Raw genomic sequence first — 16697 nt, forward strand, 5'->3', positions numbered from 1 at the left:
ACAGAAATGATGGAGGTAGTGAATATGGGGGAGTAGTGCCGAGCAAAAATCCAAAAATTTGACTCCGCCTCTGACTCCATACCGACTTATTGGAGCTGTGCCGGAATTAGAGTTTTTTTAACCAAAAAAGTTGGAGTTAGAGTCGGAGGTGGCGATGTACCGACTCTGACTCTGTTCCGACTCCAAGTCTGATTGTCCGACTTCGACTTTGATGTTGTACATATTTAATAAAAATATATATATTTTTTATATATTAATCATATATATTTTATATAACTATGACTTATATAATTAATTAAATTCAATAATATACTAGTATAGACAAATTATTATAAAATAATATACTTATACTATAATATAAATAGACTAAATTTACTAATAATAGTTTAGTATATGTAAACACTATACTATTAACTATTACTACCATGTAACACTAATGTATAATAACAACTAATGTATAAACACCAATGTATAATGATATGTAATACTAATTATATAATAACAAATGTATAACAACATTTAATACTAAAGTATTATGTATAAACACAAATATATAAATTTATAATAACATGTAATACTAACATGTAATACTAATATATAATAATTAAAGTATAATAATATGTACTAGTAATGTATAATAATCAATGTATAATAACATCTAATGTATAAATATTAACATATAATAACATATAATACTAATGTATAATAACATTAATTTGTACAATGATTTATTTTTTCAATTTTGGTTATGTTTTAATAAAATTGAAATTGAAAAATATTTTTTTAAAAAAAACTTAAATTTAGAAGCTCAAATCTGATTAGTGAGAATATAAGATTGTCAATTTAAAATTTTAAATGGTTTAAAAAAAAAGTCTAAATCCAACTCCTCTCTGACAAGTCAGAAATAGGATACTTCAACTCTGAATCTAACATTGTCGGTGCTCAAACCCTAAGAGGGAGTAGGCAAGGAGGCTGTGGCATGGACCTACAAATACAAATACAATGGGGTGATACAGTCTGTTTGCTTTGAGGACAATTATGGTGGTGGTTGACGAGTTTCTATCCGGATTGAACCATGAGAGAAAAGTGGGTCTTCAATAACAGCACAAATATCATCTCTTGTTTGAGTTACTCTCACTTGAGAAAAGTGGGTCTTCAATGTTTCCATTGTAACGAAACCTCAAGGTTTAAATGAGTTACTATCACCCGTTTGGTTATATAGATTAGATGAAAAATAAATAAAATATTATTAAAATATTAAAAAATAATATTATTTTTATTTTAAGATTTTAAAAAATTAAATTATTTATTATATTTTATTTAAAAATTTAAAAAAATTATAATAATTAGATGAAATGAAATGATTTGTTGAAACAAACCAGGACAGTAGTAAAAGCATGTGTTCCTAAAAATAATAAGGTTGCATTTGAATGTTGAGTTGAATTAAGTTATTTATGAATAATAATGAGTTGAGATGGTAGAATGAGTTTTGTGGGGTTCACCTAACATGAGTTTAAATGTGTTGAGATGTTAAGATAAATTTAAATGTATTTATGGAAAATTGAAAAATGATGTAGGTCACGCGTGTAAAAAAGTGTTGAATTGAAAAATATTGTGAGTCTCACGTGTAAATAGGCTTTGAGTTGAGATGAATTTAATAATTTGAGAGTTGAGTATTTAAATATTAAATTTAATTTAAAACTGAATTGAACTGAACCATATCAACTGAATCTATCAACCAAATGGGGTTAAGAATCTTGCCTAACGTGAACATATATTAAAAAAAAAAAAAAAAAAAAAAAGAAATCGTCCACAATCAATCAGCTGTACCGTTGGGTAGAAATGATTCAAATAATTACCTATCAAATTGAAAAATAAACATAAAAGAGTAATTATTCACAAAAAAATGGTAAATTATATCACTAGATGGTGTGTAATGTAAAAATCTTTAAATTAAATTATTCATAAAATTAATGAGCTAATTTTTTATAGTTATATTAAAATAAAAATTATATATAAAAGAGAAATATTTCAACTATAAAAAAATTTTATAAAAATAATCTCATAAACTGACGTAGTTTAATATGATACGTTATATTATAAAATTATTTTTATTATAAAATAAATCTAACGTATCATATAAAATTATATCAATTTATAAATTTACTTTTATGTAATGTCTTTATTGTAAAAATATTTCTCTAAATTTATCTATATAAAAATATATTTATATAAATAATGTAAGAAAACTCGTGTTATATCAACAAGTACTGTTTTGAATACAAAAAATATCTCACCTCATTTCATGTAATTTTATAATATAATATTTTTAAATTTGTATATAAAATATAATAAATAATTTAATTTTTTTAAATATTAAAATAATAAAAATATTAAAAAATAATATTTTCTCGTATAATCTCAATCTTTCCCTCAAAATCGAACCAATCGGTCAACAATTGAAAATATCATGAGTTGGGAAAAGCTGTAAATTACTAAATGTTGACGTGTATATAGGTTAAAACTTAAAACGCATAAATGCAATGAAGGCGGTTTCCTTTATTATTCCCTCTTTTATTTTTTCTCTTTTTGTTTAATTATTCCCAAATTCGCCGGTCTCGACGCTGGGTTCGACCAACGCGAGGGGCTCAGGTCCTTCGCTTGGTTCTCAAGATCCACTATTCGTAAAAGTTGCCCTGTATGTAACTTTCTTTCTTTATATGAAGATCTCTATAGGCAGTCACTCCATGCATTTCATTCTCCAACACCTCTATGTTTTATTCGGAATAGCTTTTCTGAAACGTACTTTGGTTTGAAGTAAGGTATAAGGTAATTTGTTTGTTTCTTGCTTATTTGTTCGTTGTGTCCTATGGTCTATTTTGGGTATTGGGTACTCATCAGACCATTCGGTTCTTAAGCCCCTTGATCTGGGTATTAAAGAAATTTTCGTTCCGATTGTTAGGAATTTGTGGGTTTTGGTTTGAATAATCTGGTCGAACTACGGCTGGATTTCGAGATTTATTGTATTCTGGATCTGGTCGATAAAAATTGGTCTTCTTTTGAGATGTGTTCGATTTGGTTGATGTGATTTGATTGAGATTTACATAGAAACTTCTTTGCTTGGGTTGTCTTTTGAAAGTTCGTGGATTTCGGGTGTGGTTGTAGACTCATCTTGTTCTCTGAATCTTGTGACAATGCCCTCTACCGATAACCAGGGTTCTTCTTCGCCTTTGGTCTCGTTTGGCCGTTCGATTTGGAGTATGAGGAGAGAACAGGTCCACTCCATGGAACCTAATCATGAGTTCAGTGCCCAGGAATCTGAGCTTGAATTGTTCCAAAAACAGGTTACCGACCGTTTTCAGGAGCTGGCAGCTGTCAATCCTGATGAATTGCTCTCAATTGCGTGGGTACGGAAGCTTTTGGATGTTTTTGTCAGCTGCCAGGAGGAATTTAGGATTATCTTGCTGAAAAACAAAGAATGGGTCTCTAAACCGCCTTTGGATCGACTGGTTGCTGAATTCTTTGAAAGGAGTGTGAAAGCGCTTGATATTTGCAATGCAACTCGTAATGGGATTGAGAATATTCGTTTGTGGCAGAAGCATTTGGAGATTGTTGTGTGCGCTTTGGAGTCTCAGCAGAGGGCTTTGGGTGAAGGCCAATTGCGACGTGCAAGGAAGGCTTTGGTGGATATGGCACTTGCGATGCTAGATGAGAAAGGCTCAGGGTCAACTTTTTCGTACAGGAATCGGTCATTCGGGCGACATAACACTAGCAAAGATCATCATCGTCGTCGCTCCTCAGGGGGGCATTCTCGGTCTCTTTCATGGAGTGTATCTCGTTCTTGGTCTGCATCTAAGCAACTCCAATCAATTGCGAACAACTTGATCCCCCCTCGTGGGATTGAGATTGCGGCTACAAGTGGGCTTGCGGTCCCCGTTTTTACCATGAGCTCTGTGCTCATGTTTGTTTTATGGGTTCTTGTTGCTGCAATTCCGTGTCAGGACCGAGGTCTGAATACTCATTTCTCAATCCCTCGGCAATTCTCGTGGGGAAATCCACTGCAATTGCTTCATGAGCGCATCCTAGAGGTATCTAAGAAGCGGGAGCACCGGAACTCAAATGGTTTGTTGATTGAGATATGTCAGGCTGAGAGATGTGCACGCCAGATGACTGACTTGGTAGATATGGTTCAGTTTCCATTGTCGGAAGAACAGAAAATGGAAGTTGAGCAGGGGGTACAGGAGTTGGCACTGATTTGTAAAGCTTTTAAGGAGGGATTGGACCCGTTGGAGCGCCAAGTGAGCCAAGTTTTCCGTAGTATCATGAATTGCAGAACTGAGGGACTCGAGTTCTGCTCTAAATCAAACAGTTTGGAGTAACTGAGACTGTTGAATTGCCATGGAGTTCAAAATATTCGGCTAGCAAATCATTTATTTAGATATTGCCTGCCTTTCGCAAGGAGGAAGAATGACTCAAAGTGGCCGGAAACAATAAACGATAAGCAGGTAGCTTTCTTGTATTTTGTTTCTTCTATACTTTCTGTAAAGAAGATAGTATTTGTATGAGATTTTTCTAACTTATAAAAAAAAAAAGTTTGTATGAGATTTTTCTTTTTTCTTCTTTGCTATATGGCAGTGCTCTGCGTCTTGTTTTGATATAGTTTCTTTCTGTCGCTTTGTAAAGTGTAAATGCTATGCATTTAATCAGTCATGTCTGTAATACAGCTTTTTGTTTGGTAGATAAAGATTCCTACTTGTTCTTGATTATTGGCTGAGTTGTCTTTTAACTAACATTGGTTCTTCTCTGCATGATTCACACAAGCAATAGAAGTGGGGTTTGAGTTGACAACTATTCTCTTCAGGAGAAACTCGTAGTTGTGGTTCCTTATTTCAAATATGTGGAGTTCTTGGAAGCTTTTAAATGAGCATTGTCTATAAGATTTTAATGCATCATGGCGTTCGTGCATCATACCCGTTTGGTTGCAAGACTCAACTGAGATTAACTCAGTACAGTCTAATTCTAAACTAAGTCTAACATTCAAACATCCAACTCTCAAATTATTAAACTCATTTTAACTCAAAACCTCATTGCACGAGGAATCCACAACCTTTTTCAACTCAGCATATCTTTATATGTGGAACCCACAACCTTTGTCAATATTTCATAAATAGTACTAAACTCATCTTAACGTGCAAAAATATCTAAACTCATTTTAGATGTACTCCACATAACTTACTCCACCAACTCAACTCATTGATATTCATAAAGAACTCAGCTCAGTTCAACATCTTTGTCAATATTTCATAAATAGTTTTAAACCCATCTTAACGTCCAAAAACATCTAAACTCATTTTAAATGGACTCCACATAACTTACTCCACCAACTCAACTCACTGATATTCATAAAGAACTTGGCTCAGTTCAACATCTAAACGCATCCTTAATGGTCCTAAGACCTATTTTCTGAACAAAATCGATTCACATATTTTTCATATTGGGAAGCAATGATGCCATCCACACAGGCATCAGCCATTTACAGCTTATAATAAAAACTTTAATTTGAATTATTGTTCGTTTCTCTACATCGGATATATTGTAATATAATTGTTGCAGATTGAAAATTGAGGGTGTCTAATATTTTAGGAAGAGATCATATTATGTGTTACTTTGTTCATTTTTCTTCATGATGCTTTTCCAATGAGTTAATGTTGCCATCTATACGGGCATTAGAGGCTGACAGGCTATCTGGACTAGTACTGGCCATGATGTCGCCGCTGCCGCTGCTTATGCTGACATCCTTTGGAGACTTGACAATAAAATCGATCAACTGATCAGACCGTTGGGAACTTTCTGAGGATACTAGTTTAGAAATCTCCTTCATCTCTTTGCCTTTACCCCACAGCACTGCGTATAACCCGCACACAATCAACGCGGCTCCTAGTATGCTGTTCCATTTTCAAAAACAGATTCACAATTGTGAAAGTAATTATTGGTAATAGAATTTCAAGTTTATTTGATGCATAGAGCTGAGGAGACCTTCCAAGGTGCAACTTTTCATCCAGTACTAAAGAACCCATGATGGCAACTGAAACAAGCTGTAGAGGGTTGAAGCTGGAGACAAACAAAGGGCCTTTCATGTGTACACACCAAGCAATCAAAGTAACCATAATCCCGGAAGCTACGATACCCTAAAGCACAAGGCCTCGTTAACATATACATACTGAGATCTGAAACAGACAGGATTTTAGTGTTTTTGCATTCACAAGGGTGTTGCAGAGTACATAAATCCATAAAAAAAAAAAAAGGTACCGAATAAGAAGCTGTAAGTAGCATGAGATTCCAGCCCAACTTCCATTGATTCCAATCCCTCGCCATGCATAGGGCAAAAACAACAGCTTGGATTGCTGCCATCACACACGTTAGAGCCGTGCTTGTGTAGTGACATGGATATGCCAAGCTCATTTTTGCCTGTGTTTAGCAAGTTAATCATCAGTTTCTATTGAGTGGGAAGCAAAAGAAAGAAGGAACAAAACTTGGGCTACATTTCTCGAGTCAAAAAAGTAATATATATGTTAATTACTGTTTAATCACCTGAATTATTAACCACATGGCGGATGACATACAACTTCCTAAAGCCAAAATACAACCCAAAATGTGATTTTGGGATTTTCGGACTTCACTTTGATGTTGGTCGTGACGCAAGAGGTCAAGATGAGTAGACCATATGTCAATTTCTGTACCTTTATAGAAAGTAAGGACCATTGCTCCACCTATTCCCACTAATGTTCCCAACACTTTCGCCTTCCCACCTATTCTCTCCAGATTCAGCCTCTCCAACCTGTTCAAACTTTTCGATATTAATGCAAACAAATCTTATTATTAATGTACGTGTGATACAAAAATGCAGCAATTTCACTGGTAATTAGTTGGAATTAAGAGATCATGTATACCCGAACAAGATACCCAGAATGAAGGTAATGACCGAAACTAAGTTGGTCATGGCTGAAGCAAATGTTGCTGATGTCAAGGCTAAGCTCTCAACATATAAATTTTGAGCTAATACTCCTCTGCAATAGTTAAGGTTTCATTGACATAAGATTACTTGAGTTGCTGCAAATCAATCAGCTGGGAATTATCCTTAATTATATCGAAAAAATCATGATGTGTGCAAAATGCAACCTACGTACCCAAATAGCCCACAAAGAAAAGATTGGAAGAGTACTGCCCAAGTCAGCTTTGTCCTGTTTTTCCTGCCATGTGCCAATAGTACTGCTGTTTAGATGGGCATGCAGATAGAAAACAATCATCAAAACATAGAAGAAATTAATGCCAGTAGTTCTCTACCTTTCAGAGATGAGAGCAAGAGGAACCATGAAGGTGGAGGCAAACAAAAAACGATAGGCAATAAGGATCCTCAGTTTCACTGATCCATCCTCTGCCACCAGTTTATACAGTATATTTAACCCTGTATTTACCATTTGAACTGCTACCATTACAATCCCGGCCCTCGAACTGTGTATTACATTACATAAGCGCCCCATCATCTTAATTTATAAATACGTGAAACGAGAGAGAGAGAGAGAGAAAGAGAGAGAGAGAGCGCTCTGGCCAGAATGTGAAGAGTTGTTGTAGAGGCACCTGAATCATGGGTACTGAGAGAGAGCTATGTTCCCACGGCACTTCCACACTTCCAGTGCATGCAGCCCCTCCACGTATGGTTGCCTATTGACAAGTGCCGAGTCTTTGGGTTCTCAAAGTATGTAAGCTAGCTTCAGTTCTCATGGTTTAGTGATTAGTGGGGCCGCAACATATTGACAGATCTTGAAACAGCCATTTTTATCAGTTCCGCATGCTTAGACGCTGTCTTCGATAAAGCCAAATGAAAAAGGTCACCTTGCATGCAATAATACTAAAGTTATTGCTTTTCAATGTCTAGAACTGATATTAGAGGTACACAAGTGATGAATTGGACTCCTCAACCTACAGGTTTCTTGAAAATCAATTGGGATGCAGCTATTTCTGAGGTGAAGGGCAGGATTGGATTGAGAATAGTTGTTCGAGACCATGGAGGCAACATAGTGGCTACAAAAAAAATTAATCAATCTGGTTTTAATGATTATTTACTGGCAGAAGCACTTGGTGCCTTTCAAGCAGTTATGATGGCAGCTGATTTAGGAATGAACTATGTCTTTTTTGAAGGAGATTCATCCCAGGTTGTAAAGAGGCCTTAATTCTCATGTTGAGAGATGGGATAGAGTAGGGATGGTGTTATCTGATACTCAACTGCAGCTTTTTACTTTTTCTAGCTGGAAGTTTTTGTTTGTTAAGAGAAGTGCAAACCATCTAGCTCATAGTTTAGCTAAATCCTCTCTTCTTTTTGATGAGGATAGTGTCGTTCTGGATTTAAGTCCAGATTTTAGTAATGTAATTCCTGAAGTTTGAAGTTAATACAGTTTTCTTTGTTTTAAAAAAAAAATAGTTGCACTAGACTCATTTTATTTTATTTTTTTAAAAAATTAAAATTTTATAATTTTCACAAATTAATAACTGAAATAAATTTTTCTTAATTATATTTAACATTTTCTTTTCTATATAAAGTATGACTATATAGTCGTACGGGACTTGACTAATTAGTTCAGATTAAGTAATGGTACTGTTTAATTTATTTACAGTTTGCTTTTTAAAAATAATAATTATATCACACCCGATAATATATATATATATATATATATAATTAAGTTTTTGATAGCTATATATATATAGTACTAGATCTATATATAAAACAAATTGTAGATCTCATTGCCCAATTGTTTTCTCAGAAAGAGACAGCAAATTAAACAAAATTGTTCCTTATAAACGTGAACAAAAAAAAAAAAAAAAAAAAGAAAAAATCTGAATCCTATAACATTAATTAATCATCGTTTCTCCATGTCTTCCCCGTGTCGACCCCCCGGCCTCCGTTTCTTCATTTTTTCTTCTTCGATCATGCATGCATGCATGCATGTATGCCCCATTTCCAATGAGTTGCCATGCATGCATGATGTGTATATATATATATATATATATATAGGAGGTATCGCGCGCGCATTAGATGTTTGGATGCAGGCTCTCGGGTTTCATGTTTGCAATATTAATAGGGCTGTTATTTTCAACGTCGTCATCCCTTGGAGACGTGATTACATTAATATCGGTCAATTCATGGTGATGAGATTCTCGGTAGCTTTTGGAGGCCGGTGCTAGCTGAGTTATCTTCTTTATCTCTTTGCCTTTCCCCCACAGCACCACGTATAACCCGCACACAATCATCACGGCTCCTAATATGCTGCGCATGATGTCGTTTTGAAAGACAACGTCAAATTAAAATCATAACTCAAAAGATCATCAAAATAAATAATATGGATAGTAGAGCTAGCTAGCTAATAAATGAACCCAAAAGACGATCGACGACGTACGACGTACCTTCCAAGATGCAGCTTTTCGTCCAGTACTAAAGACCCCATGATGGCAACTGAAACAAGCATTAGAGGGCTGAAGATGGAGACGAATAAAGGACCTCTCATGTGCACGCACCATGCTATCAAAGTTACCATAACCCCAGAAGCTACGATACCCTGCAACAAATGAAATCGACATATATGTACGTACGTACGTATTCTCAGATCAGACCAGAAATGGGACAGAAGTTTTTTTTTTTTTTTTTTTTTAATGTTTTTGAATTGACATGGGTAGCTTGCAATTAACCACAAGATTCCATCAAAAAAGTATATACCGAGTAAGACACTGTAAGTAGCCTGATGTTCCAGCCCAACTTCCATTGATTCCAATCCCTCTCCGTGCATAGAGCAAAAACAGCAGCTTGGATTGTTCCCATCACAGCCATTAGCGCTGTACTTGAGTAGTGACATGGATATGTTTCACTCATTTTTGCCTGTTTTGACATCATGATCAGTTAATGATCAGTAATTTGTTTGAAGTGGCATGGGAAGAAAAAGATGGATTAACGGAACTTAATTAATTGGCGTAGATTAATTTCTTTAATCATTTTATAACACATATCTATGACTTACAGTCAGAAAAGTCTTTCGATCACGTCATGTGCTAATTATAATTTAGAGAAATGCTTTTGTAAAATGAATTTTATAAAAATTTATTTCATTTAATACGTGAGATTGTAAAATTATTGTTATTATAAAATAGATATAATATATAATATGTAAGTTTACTTTTATAAAATCTTTTTGTATTTATAACAATATCGGTCACTTGTGGCTGTAACTTATGACTCGTTTGGATAGTGAGATAAGAGGAGATGATTTTAGATCATGAGTTGAATAAAATATTATTAGAATATTATTTTTTAATATTATTATTGTTTTAAGATTTGAAAAAATAAAATTATTTATTATACTTTATATAAGAATTTAAAAAAGTTATAATTATAAAATGAGATTGTTTCTATATCCAAACAAGCCCTTATAAGTGATATTTTTAAAAATCTCGATTGCTAGCTAGACAAGAAGAATCTATTATGAGAAGTTTGGATAGTGAGTTAAGATGAATGAGTTAAGTTGAAAGTTAAATAAAATATTGTTAGAATATTATTTTTTAATATTATTATTTTTTTGAGATTTGAAAATATTGAATTGTTTATTATATTTTATGTGAAAATTTAATAAAATTGTAATGATTAGATTAAATAAATTGAAATTAATTGAGAAAACTTTTGTATCCAAATCCAACCTTAACGTTAGGTGTATTAAAAAGAAAAGATATATATATATATATATAAAATATAATATGTTGTATATATGATGCTGACCTGAATAATTAACCAGGAGGCGTATGAGAAGCAACTTCCTATAGCCAAAATACCACCCAAAAGGCGATTTTCTGATCTTGGGGATGCCAAGTGTTTGGTTTGACGTTCGCCGTGATGCAGAAGGTTAACGTGAGTACACCATACGTTGATCTCTGCTCCTTTATAGAAAGTGAGGAGCATCGCCCCACCTATTCCCGTTAATGTTCCCAACACTTTTGCCTTCCCTGATACCGACCCTAGACTCAGCTTCTCCAACCTGCATATATATTATATATATATATATATATATTCCATTTAAAATCCGGATCCACATGAACCTCTGATCACTAGCTAGTTTTTCAATGTTTCAGATCAACAGATGATCATCATATAATGCATGCCAGCTTTTTAACTTTTTTATTTACTGAAGTGGATGCCTGATGTTGTATTGCACACGATGTGTGTGTGTGTGTGTGTGTGAGAGAGAGAGAGAGAGAGAGAGAGAGAGACCCAAAGGAGACGGCCAGGATGAAGGTAATGGCTGGAACTAGGTTAGTCATGGCTGAAGCAAATGTTGCTGATGTCAAGGTTAGGCTCTCAATGTATAAATTTTGAGCTAATGAACCCCTGCATGCAATTAGGAAGCCATTGATATATAATAACTAAATCAGTAGCTGCAAATTAATTAGATCAGAACCAACTAAATAATATTATTAACATGAAATTGCATGCAACTTACCCAAATAGCCCACAAAGAAATGCTTGGAAGAGTACTACCCAAGTCAGCTTTGGCCTACTTTTCCTGCAAAAACCCGTATTCAATTAGTACGTACTAATTAGCGTCCGGATCCTTACCATTTTTTAATGAAAGCATCCAACTATTATTATTCTCTTGCTGTTATTTTTCATTACAAGGGGTCTGGTTTCTTCAAAAGTAGCCGTCTTATTTAAGTTTTTTCTCTCCATCTCTTTCAAAAATAGGTCCCAAACTCTAATTCCACTGGGGGTGATCTACACCATATACACACACACACACACACACACACACACACACTTTTAGAGTTTGTGAAATTTCAATCATGTGGTTCGATCCTTCTCAAACTTCTCTGTCAGCAGCTAGCGCCATTATGGAAAGCATACACCCATGCAGAGAAAGTGTTTGGAAGTGCACGGGAAAGATATATATAATAAGAGCACAAAATGAATAAATAAAAATCAAACATGCATATTGTTGATGGCTTTTGAAAAGAAAATAATACTTGGCATGCAGCATAGAGCATTAAACAAGAATGCATGGTACTGATGAAACACAATCACATCGATTGCTTTTGAAGAAATAAAGAGAGATCGATCAGAAAGATCAAAAGAAAAACATGTACGAACGAGTCAGTATTATTATTATTATTATTATTATTATTATTATTATTATATTGATATATAGATATATTACCTTCCAAAAACGAGAGCCAGAGGAACGATAAAAGCTGTTGCGAAAACGAAGCGATAGGCAACAATAATCCTTAAGCTCATTCCATCGTTTGCGGCCAATTTGTAGAACACATTGACCCCTGCAAATGAAAGCTGAACCAACACCATTAACAAGGCTGGCCTCAGCTCATGCACTAAATCACAAATGCGTTCCATTTCTGTCGACACAATTAAATTATATCAATCCCTGCGGCTGGCCTGCCCCCAACACCAACTTTTCCTAGCTAGCAGAAGATCAAAGAAACCTTCTTGCTTGTTGGTTGGAGTTGGAGACAAAATAAGACAAAATGGCAAGCAGATGTTTTTGAGAGATGAAAGAAAATTACTAGATGATCTTGGGTATGTAGGGGTTTTCAAGTCCAGAAAGAAAGCGAGAGAGAGAGAGAGAGAGAGAGAGAGTGTGTGGAAGGAAGAGAACTAGCTAGGTGTCGAGGAGTGTGAAGATTTGTTGGGGGGAGGGGAGGGGAATTTATTGCAAAGAGCTTGAAAACGCACTTCTCACGTACGTACGTACGTCATCACATATGCTTATGGTTTTTTCCCACTAGAGAGACGCCCCGTGTGTCTACTGAGGTGTCTTCGATTTCTATATAGAGAAATGCTTTGGTGCGCCGGTCAGACTTGGTGGAGTTCATTGTCTCCATTTAACACATTGTTTTTATATATCCAAACTAGCTTAAATTATTTTTTTACGTGTTAATACGTAAGTGTCCACAATAAAATAAAATAATTCTAAGTCTCTTGCATCTGTTAACATAAAAAAAACATACTTTAAATTATAAAAATAATTTTAATATTTTAAAATATATAAATCATGTCATATTGTTTATTTATTTTTACGAGATTTTTTTATATTTTATTTTGAGCTCTTTAATAATTATAATAAATTTCACAATAAATAATTATATATTTATGCATTGCAAATACATACACAGCTGACAGCTAAAAAGAAATCCAATATATTCATGCATACGTACTTCCTAGCTAGCACGTACACACGTTCATATCATGTTGAGACATCTTATATATAGTAATACTATATATTACATTCTTCTAATTTGAATCATATTAAATAATATGTGACATATTTATTATTATTAAATTATAAAAAAATATATAATAAATAATTATTTAATAGTGATAATATGTTTATCATACTTAATAAGATGAAAGTGAGATAATTAAAATAATATATAGATTTTCCATATATATATATATATATATCCCCCTGATCCTGGACGTACAATGCGGAAACCCCACAGCAGCGAATTATTTGTGGCTAATTGAACAACAACGAATTATTTTGTAATTTCTTTCTACGAGTTGGCATATGTACTTCGTTTTCATGCAATTAAATGAGTGATCTCCAACACCTCGTATATGGAAATAGACCTAACTTAATATATCAAATTGTAAATTATTAAGTTACTTTTATAATTATAAAATATACTTAACGTATTACATAAAATTATGTCAATTTATAAGTTTAATTTTATAAAATTTATTGTCATCTTATATAGCGGGCGTCCCTCATTTTAAAAGAAATGTTTGGTATTTTGTCATACTTCGATATTTATCACTTAAATATTCATATTTTAACGTAAATCATGTACTTGATGTGTAAATATTTCAGTCATTTAATGTGAAATAAATTAAGATTGTTGCATGCATGGGACTAATTTATCACATGATGATCATGAAATATTAGGCGCCTCTCCATTTTTGTATTTTTAATTTTTTTATCTCACTTTTTCTGATTATATTATATATTGTTATTGTTATTTATCTTCAAGGTCATGAATTGAATCTTTCCAGAAGTACTATCCTATTTTAAGGATTTTTATTTATTTATTTTAATTAAGTGATTGTTCTGATATTCATGAAGTTGATTGACGTGAGAGAGACGTACGTATGATCTGCAGCTAGCAACGTGACAAATACAAAAACATTTCTACAAAAGGCGAATGAGGAAGAGAAAAGAAAACCCACTTTGTTCATTACTGTACATGCGTGAGCACTCCCTATGCAGGTTCATGTATCCTACCTTTTAAAATATATTTATTTTATTTTATATATTAACTTTTATAATTATATCAATTTATTTATTTATTTTTATATCATTTAAATGTTATATTACTTAATAGTTTGCTGGAAAAAAATATAAGGAAAGATAAATTATTGTGGGAGATGAAGTATATCAAAAAAGAAAAAATAAATAAAATATTTTTATATTTATGTAAAGTTCACGTTACATATAACTGAACATTATAACAAAATAGAAAATAGATTTAAAAATTCAAGATCCATTGTAGGTAGTTTTGAGCTATTTATCTTCAAATTTTACATAAAATTAAATGGGTTTTACAAAATTCATTGGGAGTGCTCCAATCTTAAGTGGGTATTGTACAAGAAATATGATTATCAATGGGCTTAATTAAGGTTCCATTTAGATTTAAAGATGAGTTGAGATGGTTTTAAATGAGTTGAATAAAATATTATTAAAATATTATTTTTAATATAATTATTATTTTAAAATTTAAAAAAATTGAATTGTTTATTATATTTTGTGTGTAAATTTAAAAAATTATAATAATAAGATAAAATGAATTGATGTGAGTTTCGAATCCAAACAAGTGCTAAGTCACGTTTTGTGCATTACTAGGTTTCTAGGGTTTTTTTTGCTAATTGAGTTGTTTTTATAATGACCTGGGAAGTTCCAGTTCTTCATAGTTCATGCTCCAATTTACAGTAATTAATTACCACTAATTGCTTTAATCAAATTAATTGGAGTACCCTTTCAACTTGTCATTAGGATGCCACGTCGTCTCATTTTCCTTTTGTTATTGGTGAATGATTAATCTTTCAAAAGAAATTCTTTACCCACAAAAAAATACCATAAAAATAACCAACAACTGATATATTAACCTTAATATGGTAAGTAGTATTTTAGATTGTAAAGATGAATTTATTATAGAGTAAATCTAAGGTATCATCAATCTTTTAGACCAATAAAATAAAAAATGACTAATTCGGACTGAGCTATTTATTTCCCATAAAAGATAATTATAACTGTAAATTAATTAAAGTGTACTGCTGGGTATGCCGCTCGTTAAATCCTACTTTTTATTTATTTTTCACATTTTCTAAACATCTTTAAATATCTTTAAAAAAAATAAAAATAAAATATAAATATACTAATAATCATTTTTTTAACCATTAAATAAAATATTTTTATAAAAAAAATTAAATATATAAGCGATCAAAATGAGGGAGCAATAACATATTATTATTTTCCTTAATTGAATTGTTTCTCCCCTATATAATGTGATATTATTATTATGTAAAGGGGGTAATTTTATTTTAAAAAAATATAGGAAATTAATTGCTTAATTTCGTGGCCCTTTAATTTCTACCGGTATTTGATTTTTTTTTTGACTCGTTCAATATTAATAATATATGCTTCCAATTTGTCAAGTCGATTGCCGTGAAAGGGGGGCACTACAATATTATTGAGGTTTCTTTTGAACATTGATTGCCAAAATAGTTTTTATACATCTTTTTTGTGTGAGTGGTTAAATATATATTTGCTGTAAAAATATTTAGTTTCCAAATAAAAGGTCAAAGCTTTGCTCCGATAGAATAGCACTGTTGGAAAATAAAAAATAAAAATAAAAATCTACACAACCTCTTACTATTCACACCAATAGTATTGTTGGAAAAATAAAAATAAAAATAAAAATCTACACAACTTCTTACTATTCATATAATCTCCGTACTCCTTAATTTTGATTATTTTTTTCTTTTATCAAATATTTAATATATGAATAATGAATAGAAGAATTGAATTAATTTAAAAAGAATAAACTCAAAAAAATTTTAAATTTTAAAAAAAATGTGATGTGTGGAGTTTCGAAAGGTTGTGTAACAGTATTGCATAAAAAAAACTTGCATATTAAGATGAGCTAGCTATATATATATATATAATAAACAAGTAGTTCTATTTTAATTTAATTTAGTATTATATTGATTCATCACCCTGCAATCATGCTATATATGATGTTTTGAAGCGATGAAGATCAGAGGTGAAATTTAATCGGGTCTATTTTTTTAAGATTGCATGAGTGCTAGTTGATACAGAAATACAGAAAAATTCCTTTGTAAAATAATATTATTGATCTCCTAGAAAATAATGAAACCATGCACCACAAATTCATGCTAGACTCGATTTCCCTAGCCGACCCAAATGTTTTGATCTCTTCGGAACAAAACGGAAACAACAAAAGTTTCATTTTCTTCTACTATTATTATTACTATTTAATTAAATTACATGCAGCATCCATGACTCGATCGATCACATTGCAGGTTCTCACTTATCTCCTATCTTCTTCGATCGATCTCACGTTTCTTGTCC

General features: G+C 32.4%; 2 protein-coding genes across 5 annotated transcripts; one reads left to right on the forward strand and one right to left on the reverse strand.

Annotated features, from left to right (window-relative positions):
• The first annotated feature begins 2575 nt into the window (after positions 1-2575).
• On the forward strand, positions 2576-4761 carry LOC109013407. Of its 4 annotated transcripts, none has more exons than XM_035686582.1 (2): positions 2576-2829; positions 3154-4761. In XM_035686582.1, exon 2 carries the CDS (start codon positions 3195-3197, stop codon positions 4377-4379), a length of 1185 nt encoding a protein of 394 aa, XP_035542475.1. In that variant the 5' UTR covers positions 2576-2829; positions 3154-3194; the 3' UTR covers positions 4380-4761. The 4 variants fall into 4 exon arrangements, with proteins under 4 accessions (XP_035542475.1, XP_018851026.1, XP_018851027.1 ...); XM_018995481.2 differs by having other exon boundaries at positions 3216-4761; XM_018995482.2 differs by having other exon boundaries at positions 2576-2822; positions 3216-4761.
• A 611-nt stretch (positions 4762-5372) lies between these two features.
• Positions 5373-12707, reverse strand: LOC109013425. The gene is made up of 14 exons (XM_035686258.1): positions 12249-12707; positions 11538-11600; positions 11309-11425; positions 10820-11075; positions 9770-9928; positions 9460-9611; positions 9091-9322; positions 7345-7550; positions 7188-7250; positions 6951-7067; positions 6592-6847; positions 6310-6468; positions 6037-6188; positions 5373-5945 (listed from the first exon to the last, which is right to left on the reverse strand). The coding sequence occupies exons 1-14, from the start codon at positions 12440-12442 to the stop codon at positions 5672-5674; spliced, it is 2400 nt and encodes a 799-aa protein (XP_035542151.1). The 5' UTR covers positions 12443-12707; the 3' UTR covers positions 5373-5671.
• Between the last annotated feature and the right edge of the window lie 3990 nt (positions 12708-16697).

The sequence above is a fragment of the Juglans regia genome, chromosome 16 (assembly GCF_001411555.2).
Source record: "Juglans regia cultivar Chandler chromosome 16, Walnut 2.0, whole genome shotgun sequence".
NCBI classification, from domain to species: domain Eukaryota; kingdom Viridiplantae; phylum Streptophyta; class Magnoliopsida; order Fagales; family Juglandaceae; genus Juglans; species Juglans regia.